We start from the raw sequence: 17,619 nt of genomic DNA on the forward strand, positions 1-17,619 counted from the left end.
GCCTGTCACAGATATGTAATATTGGATCATTTTCCTCAATAAATAAATGACCAAGTATAATATTTTTTGTCTCATTTGTTTAATTGGGTTCTCTTTATCTACTTTTAGGACTTGTGTGAAAATCTGATGATGTTTTAGGTCATATTTATGCAGAAATATAGAAAATTCTAAAGGGTTCACAAACTTTCAAGCACCACTGTATCTAATGCTGTGGAAATGTTTTTGTACCCTTCTCCTGACTGATACCTTTCAACAGTGAGATCCCTTTGATGCTTTGTAAGCTCTCTGTGAACCCTGGCTTTTGCTGGAGGTGCAACTGAGTACCGGTAAATGTCTGAACTTTATTTGGGGTTAATCAGAGTCATTTTAATTGATGGCAGGTGTGAACCCAAAAAGACTGAATGCTGTAATTAAATCAAAAGGTGCTTCAACAAAGTATTAGTTTAAGGGTGTGCACACTTATGCAACCAGCTTATTGTACATTTTTAATTTTTTATGTTCCCCCCCCCCCCCCCAACAGATTTGTTTGTTTTTCAATTGAATTGTACAGGTTATAGGGTCACATTAAAGGTGGTAAAAGTTTTGAAATTATTTATCGTGGTCTCATTTTTTTACATCAGAAAAACCTGTCATTTTAACGGGGTGTGTACACTTTTTATATCCACTGTATACCATATATACCGTACCAGTCAAAAGTTTATACACCCCCACTAATTCATAGTTTTTTTGTTTGTTTGTTTTTGGTATTACCATTTTCTACACCGCAGAACAATACTGAAGACACCAAAACTTTGAAACAACATATAGAACACACACAGAACAATGTGACAAACAAAAGGTATTTAAAAAAAAAAACCCACACAGCCTACAGGAATGACAGACCGCATAAGAAACAAAGGGATACAAAAACTTAGAACAACAGAGACAATAGAAACAAAAGAGCAATGACCAAAAAAAAGGCAAAAAGCATAAAAGATCGACCAAAAACAGATTAAAAAAAATAAATGCATGTGTGTTTTAATGTTTATGCAGGTACTTATTGTATACATGATGTAATGGTTTGCTTTACAACCCTCATCTGTCGTATAGTATGTGAGGTTTCTTTGTAGTTGTGTAATCTAATAATCTATTGGCCTGTGAATCTTTCAGATCTGTTATTAATACAGTGGTGCTTGAAAGTTTGTGAACCCTTTAGAGTTTTCTATATTTCTGCATAAATATGACCTAAAACATCATCAGATTTTCACACAAGTCCTAAAAGTAGATAAAGAGAACCCACTTAAAGAATTGAGACAAAAATATTATCTCATCTCATCTCATTATCTCTAGCTGCTTTATCCTTCTACAGGGTTGCAGGCAAGCTGGAGCCTATCCCAGCTGACTACGGGCGAAAGGCGGGGTACACCCTGGACAAGTCGCCAGGTCATCACAGGGCTGACACATAGACACAGACAACCATTCACACTCACATTCACACCTACGGTCAATTTAGAGTCACCAGTTAACCTAACCTGCATGTCTTTGGACTGTGGGGGAAACCGGAGCACCCGGAGGAAACCCACGCAGACACGGGGAGAACATGCAAACTCCACACAGAAAGGCCCTCGCTGGCCCCAGGTCTCGAACCCAGGACCTTCTTGCTGTGAGGCGACAGCGCTAACCACTACACCACCGTGCCGCCCACCAAAAATATTATACTTGGTCATTTATTTATTCAGGAAAATGATCCAATATTACATATCTGTGAGTGGCAAAAGTATGTGAACATATAGGATTAGCAGTTAATTTGAAGGTGAAATTAGAGTCAGGTGTTTTCAATCAATGGGATGACAATCAGATGTGAGTGGGCACCCTGTTTTATTTCAAGAACAGGGATCTATCAAAGTCTGATCTTCACAACACATGTTTGTGGAAGTGTATCATGTCACTAACAAAGGAAATTTGTGAGGACCTCAGAAAAAGTGTTGTTGATGCTCATCAGGCTGGAAAAGGTGACAAAACCATCTCTAAAGAGTTTGGACTCCACCAATCCACAGTCAGACAGATTGTGTACAAATGGAGGAAATTCAAGACCACTGTTACTCTCCCCAGGAGTGGTCGACCAACAAAGATCACTCCAAGAGCAAGGTGTGTAATAGTCGGCGAGGTCACAAAGGACCCCAGGGTAACTTCTAAGCAACTGAAGGCCTCTCACATTGGCTAATGTTAATGTTCATGAGTCCACCATCAGGAGGATGCTGCATCTGGGCCAGGACGGCTTGCCGTCATTGATGGAACAAAGAATTCTGAATTATACCAGCAAATTCTAAAGGAAAACGTCAGGACATCTGTCCATGAACCGAATCTCAATAGAAAGTGGGTCATGCAGCAAGACAACGACCCTAAGCACACAAATCATTCTACCAAAGAATGGTTAAAGAAGAATAAAGTTAATGTTTTGGAATGGCCAAGTCAAAGTCCTGACCAGGGGTTAAATTGGGATTGGTTATGTGGGGGGGCTCTGCCTCGTACCCGCCCCTGCCCCCGCCACCCTGCCCCAATATACTTTTTGGAAAATAACCCTCTAATTTGATAACCATATCATATTGCACAGAGATATACACCTTATCTGTGTGCTGTAGGCCTATGTGTGTCTTGTAGTGCCCCCCTACACATTATGGCAGTTTGAATGTAGATTGGTTGGCCAGTGTAACAGATTGTACAGGTTGTTGTACATTGGTTTGAAGGAAATGATTAGTGGGGGGTCTGGGGGTCCTCCCCCAGAAGTTTTTTATTATCATACATGTTATTTGCTGAATTCTGGTGCATTTTAATAAGTTGTTAGCTGACTTTACAGAGGTAGGTTGAGCAATATCATGTTAAATCTTGTCACATGCCTACAGGTGAAAAATGTGAAGGAGAAATGTTCAGTGAGAAAATTTGAAGGCTTGCACAATCTTAAACCAAAACAGTTGATTTATTTTGGAGGATAAATGTTAAAAATGCCAAAACACTGTCAGTCAAATTGTCAATCAAATATATTCATGCAGTGAATGCAACCAAATACAAACAACACTATAACATTGGAAGCATTTATTATTATTGTTATTATTATGTATTCAATTATTTATTTGGCATGTGGTGCTTTTTGTATTGTCTAGAACATGCATAAGATGAGCATATTATAGCAGCAAAATAGAAGCACAATCATTTGAATGCAGCAAAAGTTTTGCTGCATTCAAATGATTGTGCTTCTATTTTGCTGCTATAATATGCTCATCTTATGTATGTTCTAGACAATACAAAAAGCACCACATGCCAAATAAATAATTGAATACATAATAATAACAATAATAATTACACTAATAATAGGATCGTATGCAGGTAAAAGGGGAGACGGTGTACGGAGAAAATTATAAACAAGTCACAATGCTGAAACACAAGCCCAAATACCCACAAACCACGACTTCTGATTTTTTTTTAAAGTGAGCTCACAAAAAAAGAAACCCCAAAGTCGCTTATAAAAAGCGGAATTGGCAACCCACGCAGTGTTCCAGAAACCAGAATCTCTGATCGCAAGTTCTGTTCTAAATAGCTTTGACAGGTCGTCTTGTTATCAGGAAAACTATGATCTATCTCATAAAAGTCATGGGTTTATTGATTAATAAAACGATATTTAATTATTCAGAACTGAAAATCGTGAAAAGGGTTTGTTGCTTTTGATGTGTGCGTGATCATATGCCATCCGCTCCGAGCTTATGTGCCGGGGCTCAGCCCCGGACAGCCCCGGCCCAATTTAACCCCTGGTCCTGACCTTAATCCAATCGAAATGTTGTGGAAGGACCTGAAGCAAGCAGTTCATGTGAGGAAACCCACCAACATCCCAGAGTTGAAGCTGTTCTGTACGGAGGAATGGGCTAAAATTCCTCCAAGCCGGTGTGCAGGACTGATCAACAGTTACCGGAAACGTTTAGTTGCAGTTATTGCTGCACAAGGGGGTCACACCAGATACTGAAAGCAAAGGTTCACATACTTTTGCCACTCACAGATATGTAATATTGGATAATTTTCCTCAATAAATAAATGACCAAGTATAATATTTTTGTCTCATTTGTTTAACTGGGTTCTCTTTATCTTTTTTAGGACTTGTGTGAAAATCTGATGATGTTCTAGGTCATATTTATGCAGAAATATAGAAAATTCTAAAGGGTTCACAAACGTTCAAGCACCACTTTATATATCATATTATTAACACTTTAAAGGCTGTGATTTGGTAATGTGTAGCGTGTGAAAACGGGAATGTTTTGCATCCTCAGTTGAAGATGACAGTGAGGAGTGGGGTGATGATGACGACACAGTTTTCCAACCAACTCACACTACAAATCTGTGAGTACTGAGACAAAGTGTCTTCTCTACATGTAAATAAGATCATAATAGTCTTATCTTGTGCATCTGAATCTTGACGCTTAATATCTATTGCTATAACTCTGTCTCTTTCACACATGCAATCTCGCAGAGAATTGAACCAGAAAGTTGCTTCATCAGACATTGGTGAGTGATAAAAATGTTCTTCGTAGTAGGCAGTTGACTTCATGAGTCACCCAGACATGAGGAAGAATAGTAGAATGCTAACTATGAGTTGTATAGTGAAAACACATTACAAACATAGTGTTTTAAAGGAGAATTTGATTATTGTTACTGTTGATTTTGAATTTGGAAAAGTGGAGCCACACTGATCCTTCCTGGATGTGATTGGACTTGTGTGTGCCACAGGGACAGATGTTAGTCAAACTAGGAGCTTCTTCTTTTAACCTTTTAACATATGACAGGTGGCTTGTCACTCCCATAACACGCTTCTCCAATTAGTCTTACGAACTAGGTTTCAATTGCAGTTTTGTGCAAAATAGAATTGATATTTTAAACAACACAATTGTGAATGGTCTGTGTTTCCATCAAGTAATGTTATGCAGGGTTTTCTCCTCTCGAGATAGCGCTTACAGAGTGGTGGGTTTTTTCCCTTCTTTTTTTAGAAAGGTAGCATTTCCATTTGTTCATCATGTCATGTGACTTAATTGCAAAAACAGTGTTTCCATTTCAATTTTGCGAAATATTGCTTTATCGAATCATCTGAAAAACCACCTTATGTGAGCGTATAATTTTTTTTTTGCTATCTTTAATTTTTTTTTAGTTCTTTATTTCAAACTGTGCATGAGCAGGAGATACACAGAACCTTTATTTTTAAATACATTTCTGAGTAGATAGTATCGCCATCCTTGACTCTTTTATGCTGCATAAATGGGAATTTAAAAAATATATTTTTGAGAGTTAAAATCGACCGCAAAGTTGGCATTCGAGCTGCCAACTTACTTTCCTTCTCTTGTAGCTTTATTTAATTGTTGGTACTACACCCTCTTTCAATCCGGGCTTATAGCCAATGCTCCTCAACAGATGAGAGGTCTCGTACGAGTCCTCAGTAAAATGTGCAGAGCAGAGGAGAGACCACTTCGTAGACGCCCAATGTGCCCGTGAACTCACAAAATGCATCCAAATCTTTGCAGTTCAAACATTCTTGGGCCATAAATTCAATGTAAATCCACCTTCTGTCGTGTTGCTGCACCCGCCAGCAACACATCTATGTGGCATAGCGATAAATTAGCTCAGAATGGAGGATCGGAGTTGCAGTCAGCTCTCTGTTTTGGTGTAGCGGAAATGGCGAGGAGATGGATAGACTTCCTGCTGTGACGTTGCAGACGTCAAGGTCATTCACTCAGACCGCTACCTATATAAATCACTTTAATCATAAAAATTACTATATTAGATTTATTGTTAACACTTAAAACTATTCCTGTGCCATTCTTGAGGTCTCAAGGCATTTATAAACAAAAAGTGAGGCCATGGTTCTATGTATATGCTTTAAATATGTCTACTGTTACTATTGAATAATTCACAGTACTTACTTCAACATGAAAAGCTAAGGGCGGCACAGTGGTGTAGTGGTTAGCACTGTCGCCTCACAGCAAGAAGGTTCTGGGTTCGAGCCCAGTGGCCGATGGGGGTCTTTTTGCGTGGAGTTTGCATGTTCTCCCCGTGTGGGTTTCCTCCTGGTGCTCCGGTTTTCCCCCACAGTCCAAAGACATGCAGGTTAGGGTAATTGGTGGCTCTACATTGACCGTAAGTGTGAATGAGAGTGTGAATAGTTGTGTGCCTGCGATGACCTGGCGACTTGTCCAGGGTGTACTCCACCTCTTGCCCATAGTCAGCTGGGATAGGCTCCAGCTTGCCTACAACCAGAGGTGGACAAAGTACCCAACTTCATTACTTAAGTCAAAGTACAGATCCCACTGGTCAAATTAACATTTGTATCTCCAATACAAGTGAAAGTTGTCCAGTCAATTTTTTACTTAAGTTAAAGTACTGAAGTACTTCATCTCATCTCATCTCATCATCTCTAGCCGCTTTATCCTGTTCAACAGGGTCGCAGGCAAGCTGGAGCCTATCCCAGCTGAATATGGGCGAAAGGCGGGGTACACCCTGGACAAGTCGCCAGGTCATCACAGGGCTGACACATAGACACAGACAACCATTCACACTCACACCTATGGTCAATTTAGAGTCACCAGTTAACCTAACCTGCATGTCTTTGGACTGTGGGGGAAACCGGAGCACCCGGAGGAAACCTACGTGGACACGGGGAGAACACGCAAACTCCACACAGAAAGGCCCTCGCTGGCCACGGGGCTCGAACCCAGACCTTCTTGCTGTGAGGCGACAGTGCTAACCACTACACCACCGTGCTGCCCCATACTGAAGTAATTACTTTTAAAAATACTTAAGTATTAAAAGTATATTTTCTGTCAATGCATCATTGTGTTATTGCCACAACGCTTACCAAACCTAATGCTGTTATCAAAAACAGAAATGTGAATTCAGAAAATGAACACATGCTATGCCATCATGGCGGTTTAATGTTAAGCTAGCTAGTCAGTGAAGCTCCACCTGACATGCTAGCAAACTCTTTTCAAACTTGAAATCATATCGGGTAGCTAATGTTACTAGAAAAGAAAGATTTCTACATTGTTTATTTGGCAAGATTATGCTAAAACATATTTCTAAAAGGCCTTCAGTTAAGTTAACGGTATTCATGTTAGCATAATTCCATTTTTACATGCTAACTAACAGTGTCCAAGTTAACTAGCTATGTGTTAACGTTAGTCATGGACAAGGCTGTGGTAACTTAGCATGCAAATCCAAAGAAAGTCATTTGACTAAACAGACTGCAGGGGTATTGCAACATTATCGCGAGCTCTAAAAGCACCAACAACTTCATTGCAAGCTTTCTCTTGGAATAAAACGTTTGCACACCTCAATATGCATCCACAGGTTGGACGGCAAGTTTTTATAGGCCGTGATGTGGTTCATTTTAGGTAAACAAAGCAAACATTTAAAACGAAACAAATCTTTAATCCTTTCAGAAAACTGAAACATGGGTTCATGGGCCACGGGTGTGTGCATTCTCCAGAAGAACCACCTCCTTCCATTCTGCTATCAACTGATCGTGTTAAATAATGCTGCTGAGTAATCATTGAACTTGATGTTATCCAGTCTATGGATGTGACGTGACCCTAGTGATTACTGATGGGCTGTCTCAGTGTCACTTGCAAAAAAAACCAATCACGTTTTAGAAAAGAAAACAAAAAAACTCCACTTTCAAAGCCGCTTCATAGTAACGAGGACCTTGATAGAAATGTAGTGGAGTGAAAAGTACAGTATTTGCCTTTCAAATGTAGTGAAGTTAAAGTCATAAGTTTCAGAAAAAAAAATAATACTCAAGTAAAGTCCAGATACTCAAGAAGTGTACTTAAGTACAGTACTCAAGTAAATGTACTTCGTTACTGTCCACCTCTGCCTACAACCCTGCACAGGATAAGCAGTTACAGATAATGGATGGATGGATGGATGGATGGATGGATGGATGGATGGCTAATGAACAAATGCTTTAAAGGCTTCCAACTCTATGTATTGTATTGTTGGGTTTTTTTTTTTATTAATTTCCTAATCTTGCATCTTTCAGGTCCTGAGACAGTTTCAGCTCTGCCAGCACATACTGATAGAAGTGATCATGTTCAGTAAGTGCCAAACTGACTAACATTCTTCACACATGCGTTCTGAATTATCCTATGCATACTGCTTGATCTTTGTGTACAGATTTATGCTCGTGTTTAAGCATGTTACATACACACTTACACTTACAGGACATGCTACACTTCGGCTAGGACGTTGTCTAGAAATGTTGTATGGAACTAATTCAGTGATGGCTCATCAATATATTAAATAGTGGGGGCTAAAAATTGCATTACTTATGTTACTTGTGTTACGCTTATGAAACCGTTTTTGTTGAGCTTTATATGATGACAAGCATAGGCGTAAAATTTACATGAAGACACATAGGAAACACCAACTGGGCTTTTTAAAAAATCCATAATCATACTGGCTCTTCGGATTATTAAACATAAAGAGAAAAGCTGCACTTGCCAGCTCTTTAGTTCAAACCAGTGTTGTAGTTGAGTCACTAAACCTCGAGTCTGAGTCCAGTCTCGAGTCCCCAGTGTTCAAGTCTGAGTCAAGTCCAAGTCATTAAAGAAAATTTAGAGTCGAGTCCACTACTGATCCGAGTTGAGTCCAAGTCAAGTCCGAGAACAAGACTCCAACTGCATCATTTGACAGTGGCTGTTGCTGCCCTTTTGTGAAACCGTCTACGACGCGAACGCGAGAGTCCGCTTGGCGCATGTGCTGTCCGGAGCGCGCCCGAGAGTCTATCTGATGCACACACCAAGGCACGCAGGTGTGACACTCTTGCACGAAATTTGTACAAAAATTAATGTAGATCAGGGCTATTCAAATACATTTGCAGGGGGGCCAAACTAGAAAATTATAAAATTTGTGAGGGCCGGAGGGGCAATTGACATAAAATTGATATCAGCTAAAGGCAATTAAAATATACTATACTAAGATACATAATATATGAAATAAAATAAGGTACATTATTCTTTTCCTTTCCTTTATTATGAAAGCATTCAACACATTCAACAACATGTTGTAATGATTACAACAAAAGCTTCCCTAAGTGCAAAACTGCAAATGCAAATACTGCATAAGACCTGGGGTGATGATAAGTATATTGAGAAATATACACAGCTTTTACCCTTAAAACAGTAAACATAAGTAATAGCTTATATAACAAATTCAGACAATCAAAATAAAGCTGCCATAAGTGCAAACTGCAACTGCAGTTTCAAGTATCAAATCTTATTTGGGGTGATAACATTCAAATATCCCTGAAATATACCTTTAAAACAGTACACATTTTAAAACAAGATCAACATTTCAAGTGTACAGTAAGTAAGTACAAATCTGCTAATTAAAACAATATGTGCTGTAAACATACTCTTGATGGAAACTAACTACTAACAAGAATAGTTTTTTCCTCATTTAGTTTACCTTATTTATCAGTGAGCTCTCTCTTGTTCTGTGCAAAAGCCACCAATTGCACGCTGACTTTGTTCAAAAGAAGTTACCAGTCTGTCTATTCTCCTTCGTCTCTCCTCGGAGCCCTCTCGGTATTGCTCAGAAAATGAAGCATGTTTTGTTGTAAAATGTCTCTTCACGTTGTACTCTTTGGCCACAGCTACGGATTCATTGCACAATAAACACACAGGTCTATCGCTTGCCGTAGTTGGAAAATAAGTACTTTTCAGTCCATTGGCTTTGAAATTTATGGTTTTCTCTGTCAACTTTGCGATGTTGCTTGGACAGCGCCATGTTGCCACTGCTGTAGCTGCATGGAGTGTGTCACATCGTGAGAATCGGCGAGAATGAGTGTTTGTCACCACAGAGACGACCTGTACTCTGATCTGTGCCAGAGCGGTAGAGAAAACTGTGCGCCGTGGCAGATACATAGATATGTTTTTTTTTGTTGTTGTTTTGTTTTTTAAAAATCTGCCGCAGGCCGGATTAAATTTCAATCGGGCCAATTTCGCCCCCGGGCCGCTATTTGAATAGGCCTGATGTAGATATAAATATCTTATGCCAAATTATTATGGCATGTTCCAAAAAATAAAGAAAAAATCAGAGTCCTCGTCTCCAGTTTGTGAGTCTGAATGCAGTTAATGTACGAGTCTGAGTCCAAGTCATCAGTGCTCAAGTCCAAGTCCGAGTCATCAGTGCTCAAGTCCAAGTCAAGTTACGAGTCGGACTCAAGTTCGAGGCCTGAATTCGAATACTACAAGCCAGGTTCAAACTGAGGAGCTTATTTCTAACAGAAACATATTCCCTGTGTGTGATTTGTACAAAATGCATATATTGATGTCTATTTAAAAAAAAATTGAGAAAGTAATTTACTCATTCTATTTTTATTACCATTGCCATTTTAATGCTGTTGTTGGATTTCATGTGTTTCTTCTCAGTAAATGTTGATGACATGTTATGGATGGGTCAGTGAAATGGGATTAAATAAATGTGCCACAATGTACACAAGCTCCAGAGGGCATTTCAGCAAGGGCAATCATGCACACATTAATCTACAGCATGGGCTACAAAGAAATCAGTCCTAGCCTCTGCTTTATACTGTATGTCTGTTTCGACATGAACAGTGGTGGTACTGTTTTTTGTTCTACAAAAACAATAGCAAAAACAAAACAAAAAAAGATTTCACAGCACAGATGATGATATGGATGGCAAAACTTGAACCTTCTGTTTACTTTATATTCAAAGAAAAATGGGACTTCTAGCCCTTTTACACCAGCCAGCCCTGGAGTAATTCATATTTATTTCATATTAATGAGTCTATCATGGGGCGGCACGGTGGTGTAGTGGTTAGCACTGTCGCCTCACAGCAAGAAGGTCCGGGTTCGAGCCCCGTGGCTGGCGAGGGTCTTTCTGTGCGGAGTTTGCATGTTCTCCCCGTGCCTGCGTGGGTTTCCTCCGGGTGCTCCGGTTTCCCCCACAGTCCAAAGACATGCAGGTTAGGTTAACTGGTGACTCTAAATTGACCGTAGGTGTGAATGTGAGTGTGAATGGTTGTCAGCCCTGTGATGACCTGGCGACTTGTCCAGGGTGTACCCCGCCTTTCTCCCGTAGTCAGCTGGGATAGGCTCCAGCCTGCGACCCTGTAGAACAGGATAAAGCGGCTAGAGATAATGAGATGAGATGAGTCTATCATGGATCTGTTTCAATTTGCATTATCATGTGTCTGTGCAGTGCAGGACAAGAGGCGCTTCAAAAACTGTCGACCTTCTTTGCGCAGCCGAAACCACAGAACAATACACCGTAAGATTCAACTCTCCTGCTTCACAAGTCTTTTAAAATCTGAAAATAAACATTTTTAGCATCTCAATGTGTTTTTGTGTCTCTCCCCACCTTGTTTTGCTGCCTGTTTGGATGTGAAGAACCAAAGAACCTGTGCCACTTACTGTCAATGCTGAGGAACCAGTCAGTTCGTAAGTTTTTTCAATTTTAAACTTTTTTTTATATTAGAGCAGCGGTTACAATTATCAACAGTCTATAATTTTTTTTTTTAATTCCTTTATTTAACCAGGGTAGTCACATTGAGGCTGTTGCCTCTTTTTCAAGTGAGCCCTGTCCAAGAAAGCAGCAATAAGCTAAAACAGACAACATAAAGCAGATATGCAGATAAACACAGCAGCAAAGCATAACAAAGATTAAGAACAAAGACATAAAAGATTAAAACATGAAAACATGCAGGACATAAAACATGCAGGACATAAGCAAGATATGCATAGCTTAAAAGAATGGCAGGGCGTGAGCACATCATACTAAACAACACACACAACTTGATAAGACAAGCAGGATAAAAACATACCATGCAGGGCAACAAGATACACACAGCTTAAAACACACAATAGGTTAAAAAACAGGCAGGACACATCAATAACATGTTGGACAAGAGACACTTAGCTTAATATACACGCAGGTTGAGACAAGCAGAATATAAACATAGCATGCTGGACAGCAAGAGAGCAGAGATTACCGTAAAAAAATAGGTACACAATGAAATAAGAACACAAACAAGCACATAACAGGTAACATAACCCAAAGCTGGCATACTTACAACATGAACATAAAAAATAATGCACTGAATGTGTTCAATAGAATAGCCTTAACCTTAAAAACACTTGCATTGATATTTTAGTATGTCAGCAATGCGTAACTTAAAATCAGTCAATGGAATGAACAAATCTAGCTTTAACTGTTTCTGGAGTTCATTCCAGGTTGAGGGGGCATTGTATTGAAAGGCTAATTTTCCAAAATTGGTTCTAGTAGTTGGTGTGTTAAAGAGAATAATATTGTTTGATCTGAGGTTATATCTATTATTTGAAGACCAAGAAAACAGTGATAGATAGGATGGTAACAAACCAATAACTGCCTTATAAATGAAAGTCAGCCAATGAAGCTGCCTGCGTACTGACAGCGGGTGACAACCAGACAGGCTGTACAGGTCACAATGATGTGTTGAATATTTAGCCCCAGTAATAAAACGTAGCGCAGAGTGATAAGCTGAATCTAGCAACCATAGCACAGACTTTGATGCATGCATATAAAGAATGTCACCATAGTCTAATACAGAAACAAATGTAGATATTACCAGTTCCTTTCTGGCTTTAAGATTAAAACATGCCTTATTTCTATAATAAAACCCTAATTTTACTTTTAGTTTCTGCACTAAGCTGGTAACATGAGAATTAAAAGACAGCTCTTCGTCCAATAAAAATCCTAAGTATTTGTAGCTTGACACCCTCTCTATAACCTGTCCCTGAAGAGTAATTATTTGAGGCAAAGTTTGAGTTTGAGAATTAGTAAATAACATACATTTGGTTTTGTTTGAGTTTAGTACTAGATGTAACTTAAATAAGTTTTCTTGTATTTTTGTGAAAGCTTCTTGGAGTTTTTCTAATGCCTCAGAAGGAGATGGAGCTGAGCAGTATAGAATGGTGTCATCTGCATATAGGTGTACATTGGCATTGTTTACATATGCACAGATGTCATTTATGTAGATGGTGAATAATAATGGACCTAAGATGGAACCTTGTGGAACGCCAATTTTGATCTGAGCTCTTCCTGATGTTATACCATCACAGGAAACACATTGATATCTATTTGTAAAATATTTAAACCAAAGTAAAGCTTTTTCGGACATCCCAATGTTATACAGAGAATGTAATAAAATACTATGATTTACTGTATCAAAAGCTTTAGAAAGATCAATAAACAACGCGGCACAAGAGTTTTTACTATCAATAACACTAATGATGTCATTGACTACTTTTACGGCTGCTGTGATGGTGCTATGTCTCTTCCTAAAGCCTGATTGAACTGGGCTAAGAATACTGTTATTAGTTAAAAACTCTTTTAGTTGATCACTAATTAGAGACTCAAAGATTTTGGCTAACACTGAAAGCTTTGAGATTGGACGGTAGTTATCTAGCAAAGTTGGATCGCCACTCTTTAATTAAGGTATTCTCATCTCATCTCATTATCTCTAGCCACTTTATCCTTCTACAGGGTCGCAGGCAAGCTGGAGCCTATCCCAGCTGACTATGGGCGAAAGGCGGGGTACACCCTGGACAAGTCGCCAGGTCATCACAGGGCTGACACATAGACACAGACAACCATTCACACTCACATTCACACCTACGGTCAATTTAGAGTCACCAGTTAACCTAACCTGCATGTCTTTGGACTGTGGGGGAAACCGGAGCACCCGGAGGAAACCCACGCGGACACGGGGAGAACATGCAAACTCCACACAGAAAGACCCTCGCCGGCCCCGGGGCTCGAACCCAGAACCTTCTTCCTGTGAGGCGACAGCGCTAACCACTACACCACCGTGCCGCCGGAGTCAGTGTTATCAGCTCTAAAAAATATAAATAGTAGAAAGTCAGCTGGTCCTGATGGTTTTGACCCATCACTTTTAAAACTTTCTGCTGAAATTATCACTGACCCTTTAACATACATTTTTAATTTATCCCTGGAACAAAACTGTATTCCAGATTCCTGGAAATTAGCACATGTAATACCTTTATTATCCTGCGACCCTGTAGAACAGGATAATAAAGGTATTACATGTGCTAATTTCCAGGAATCTGGAATACAGTTTTGTTCCAGGGATAAATTAAAAATGTATGTTAAAGGGTCAGTGATAATTTCAGCAGAAAGTTTTAAAAGCACGGTCAAAACCATCAGGACCAGCTGACTTTCTACTATTTATATTTTTTAGCGCTGATAACACTGACTCCGGCGGCACGGTGGTGTAGTGGTTAGCGCTGTCGCCTCACAGCAAGAAGGTTCTGGGTTCGAGCCCCGGGGCCGGCGAGGGCCTTTCTGTGTGGAGTTTGCATGTTCTCCCCGTGTCCGCATGGGTTTCCTCCGGGTGCTCCGGTTTCCCCCACAGTCCAAAGACATGCAGGTTAGGTTAACTGGTGACTCTAAATTGAGCGTAGGTGTGAATGTGAGTGTGAATGGTTGTCTGTGTCTATGTGTCAGCCCTGTGATGACCTGGCGACTTGTCCAGGGTGTACCCCGCCTTTCGCCCGTAGTCAGCTGGGATAGGCTCCAGCTTGCCTGTGACCCTGTAGAAGGATAAAGCGGCTAGAGATAATGAGATGAGATGAGACACTAGGAGACTGAAAATCAGACTGTGTTTGCCTCGGTAGTGAATTAAAAAGAAGCCCTGCCAAAGCGAAGTGTTGGTTAAAGGAATCCACTATCTCTTTTTTTGTCAGTAATTTGTGTGGAATCTAAGCATATTTGTTTGTAGAATTGGACTTTAATGACTTAATTGTTTTCCAAAATTTAGCCGGGTTCTGTAGATTCCTAGTCATTTCGTCTAGATAAAACTGAGATTTAGCTTTACGTATCTGTGCCGTGCATTTATTTCTTAGACACTTGAAAATAGTCCAATCCGTATCTAAACCAGATTTTCTTGCCTTTGCCCAGGCAAGATCTCTGTCCCTAACCAGACAGGACAGTTCTTCAGAAAACCATGGATTGTCTCTCCCTTTAACCCTAAATCGTCTCAAGGGGGCGTGTTTATTTACAACTCTCAAAAAGAGATCCTTAAAGAAAGTCCATGCCAACTCGACCTCTGGAATTAAGGGCACCCTATGCCAGTCACAATGATATAAGTCGTGCAAAAATGCCTGTTGATCAAAATGTTTAAAATATCGTTTCTCTATAATTCGTGAAGCTGATTTTAAAAGTTTACAGTTTCGAATCACTGCTACTGCACAATGGTCGCTCACATCATTTGGGAATATACCAACATAAAGACATTTATCAGGTTTGTTTATTAAGATTATATCAATTAGAGTAGATTTACTAGGATTTTTTATATTTGGGCGTGTTAGGGCATTTATTACTTGGGTTAAATTGACAGAGTGACAGTATGCCTTGAAGTCTCTAGAGTCATCTTTCATCCAATCCCAATTTAAATCACCTAGTAGAATAACTTTTTTCTGGCCGATGATTTCAGAGAGCACAGATGATAAGGAAGATAATGTGTCACTTTTAGCTGATGGAGGTCGATAACAGCAGACAATGACTAGATTGGTATTCCCTAATTTTAAGTTAATTGCCAACAACTCAAAACTTTTCATAACGCTCATGGAATTTAACAAAGTGGCATGATATGCAGATCTTACATACAACACTACCCCACCCCCTTTACTCTTTCGATCTGCACGAAATAGGTACATTGTAACCATTGATTGCAATGTCATTATCCGATATGCTCTTTTTTTCAGCCACGTTTCAGATAAAGCAAAAACATCAACATTTGCAGACACTGCCCATAGCCTAATGAAGTCCATTTTAGGCACTAAACCACAGACATTTAAATGCATAACTTTCAGGCCAGGTTTCCTGGCAAAATCCGATGGTATATCGACACCTTTTCAGATTTAGCTATAAAAAACAATTTTACAAAGGCGAGTTTCAGTTACAACAGTTATTATTGGTTAATTAATCAACTGGAAGACCCGCCTCGCCCTTTGATCTTGTTGTCTGATGGCCCAGCTTGTTACCGGAGATGGATTTTTTTTTAGCACGATCAGATAAACCCAGACGTCATCATCGCAGGTAAGCATGGTGGAAAGATCATGGACATGTTTTTACTTATCAAGTCAAAGTCCTTCATGGCGCATTTGGTGGCACCGATCTCCGTTTCATAGCCCTCGGCCTCTTGCCTATATCGCACAGCTAGGGTTACAGTGGTAACCGCGAGAGTTTGACTCCCCACTCACATCTGTATTGCAGCATGACTTGCCAGACGGCAGTAGGCACCATTTTTATGATGGTCTTTGGTATGACCCGACCATGAGTAGAACTCGCAATCTCCCAATCGAGAGCCGGACACGCTAACCACTAGGCCAACTCACCGATGTAAACTTTTAATTTATCAACTTCACCGATATTTCATGATATCCTTGTTGAAACCTACTTTGTTTCTTACTCTTTCATTTGACAGTCGCCATTTTGTATCTAAACCCACGTTTGAGAAGTCATGTGAAGTGTCGATAATAGCGATCACTTTCACTGATGTCCACCATTATCGACACCCTGTGGAATTAAGTGACATTTAACTGTTATGTATTGATCTTTGTGTAAGGTTGTTGAATTAGATGAAGTACTTTAAAAAAATAAAAGTGCTGTGATTTATGATAATTTTTTTTCTGATTCATAATAGAATGGAATGCTTATAGAGTATTTGGAATCCTATTGCAATAAATAGAATTAGACCAGAATTATAGCATATAAAAAAATGACATGCTTAACATATTCAGATTTTTCCATTCAGAATTTTTCTTTTTAACACATATTACAATATCATTCATCTCATCTCATTATCTCTAGCCGCTTTATCCTGTTCTACAGGGTCGCAGGCAAGCTGGAGCCTATCCCAGCTGACTACGGGCGAAAGGCGGGGTACACCCTGGACAAGTCGCCAGGTCATCACAGGGCTGACACATAGACACAGACAACCATTCACACCCACATTCACACCTACGGTCAATTTAGAGTCACCAGTTAACCTAACCTGCATGTCTTTGGACTGTGGGGGAAACCGGAGCACCCGGAGGAAACCCACGCGGACACGGGGAGAACATGCAAACTCCACACAGAAAGGCCCTCGCCAGCCACGGGGCTCGAACCCGGACCTTCTTGCTGTGAGGCGACAGCGCTAACCACTACACCACCGTGCCGCCCTATTACAATATCAGTAGACATTTTATATTTCTAGATGTAAAAATATAAAGTTTTGGTTTGAGGAATGACGTGAACTTTGACTTGGATTTTCATGTGGCTACAATATCAGTTGCTTGTTGACGTTTACTGGTAAACTACAAAACTAGAAATTAATACAAACAATGAATGATTAACAAAATGTGATCTACAAAAATACTTAGAAAGTGTAACAAAAACATTTTCTGACCGGTTAAACATTATCAGTTCATTTGTTTACAAACATTTGAATTACTTCCTCATTTACATCAGCACCGACATCCATATATTTACATAAAAGATATTTTGTAGGGCGGCACGGTGGTGTAGTGGTTTGCTCTGTCG

The 17,619-nt window shown here is 39.8% G+C and overlaps 1 protein-coding gene across 1 annotated transcript in view; it reads left to right on the forward strand.

Moving 5' to 3' along the window:
• Positions 1 to 17,619, forward strand: part of LOC132883674 (transcription initiation factor TFIID subunit 3) — a 43,330-nt gene that overhangs the window by 22,025 nt on the left and 3,686 nt on the right. Inside the window, exons 12-16 of the mRNA XM_060917584.1 lie at positions 4,296 to 4,365; positions 4,496 to 4,530; positions 8,051 to 8,105; positions 11,236 to 11,304; positions 11,424 to 11,474. Coding sequence (XP_060773567.1) covers positions 4,296 to 4,365; positions 4,496 to 4,530; positions 8,051 to 8,105; positions 11,236 to 11,304; positions 11,424 to 11,474 — 280 coding nt within the window. The remainder of the gene's footprint in view (positions 1 to 4,295; positions 4,366 to 4,495; positions 4,531 to 8,050; positions 8,106 to 11,235; positions 11,305 to 11,423; positions 11,475 to 17,619) is intronic.

Source organism: Neoarius graeffei, chromosome 3, assembly GCF_027579695.1.
Source record: "Neoarius graeffei isolate fNeoGra1 chromosome 3, fNeoGra1.pri, whole genome shotgun sequence".
NCBI lineage: Eukaryota > Metazoa > Chordata > Actinopteri > Siluriformes > Ariidae > Neoarius > Neoarius graeffei.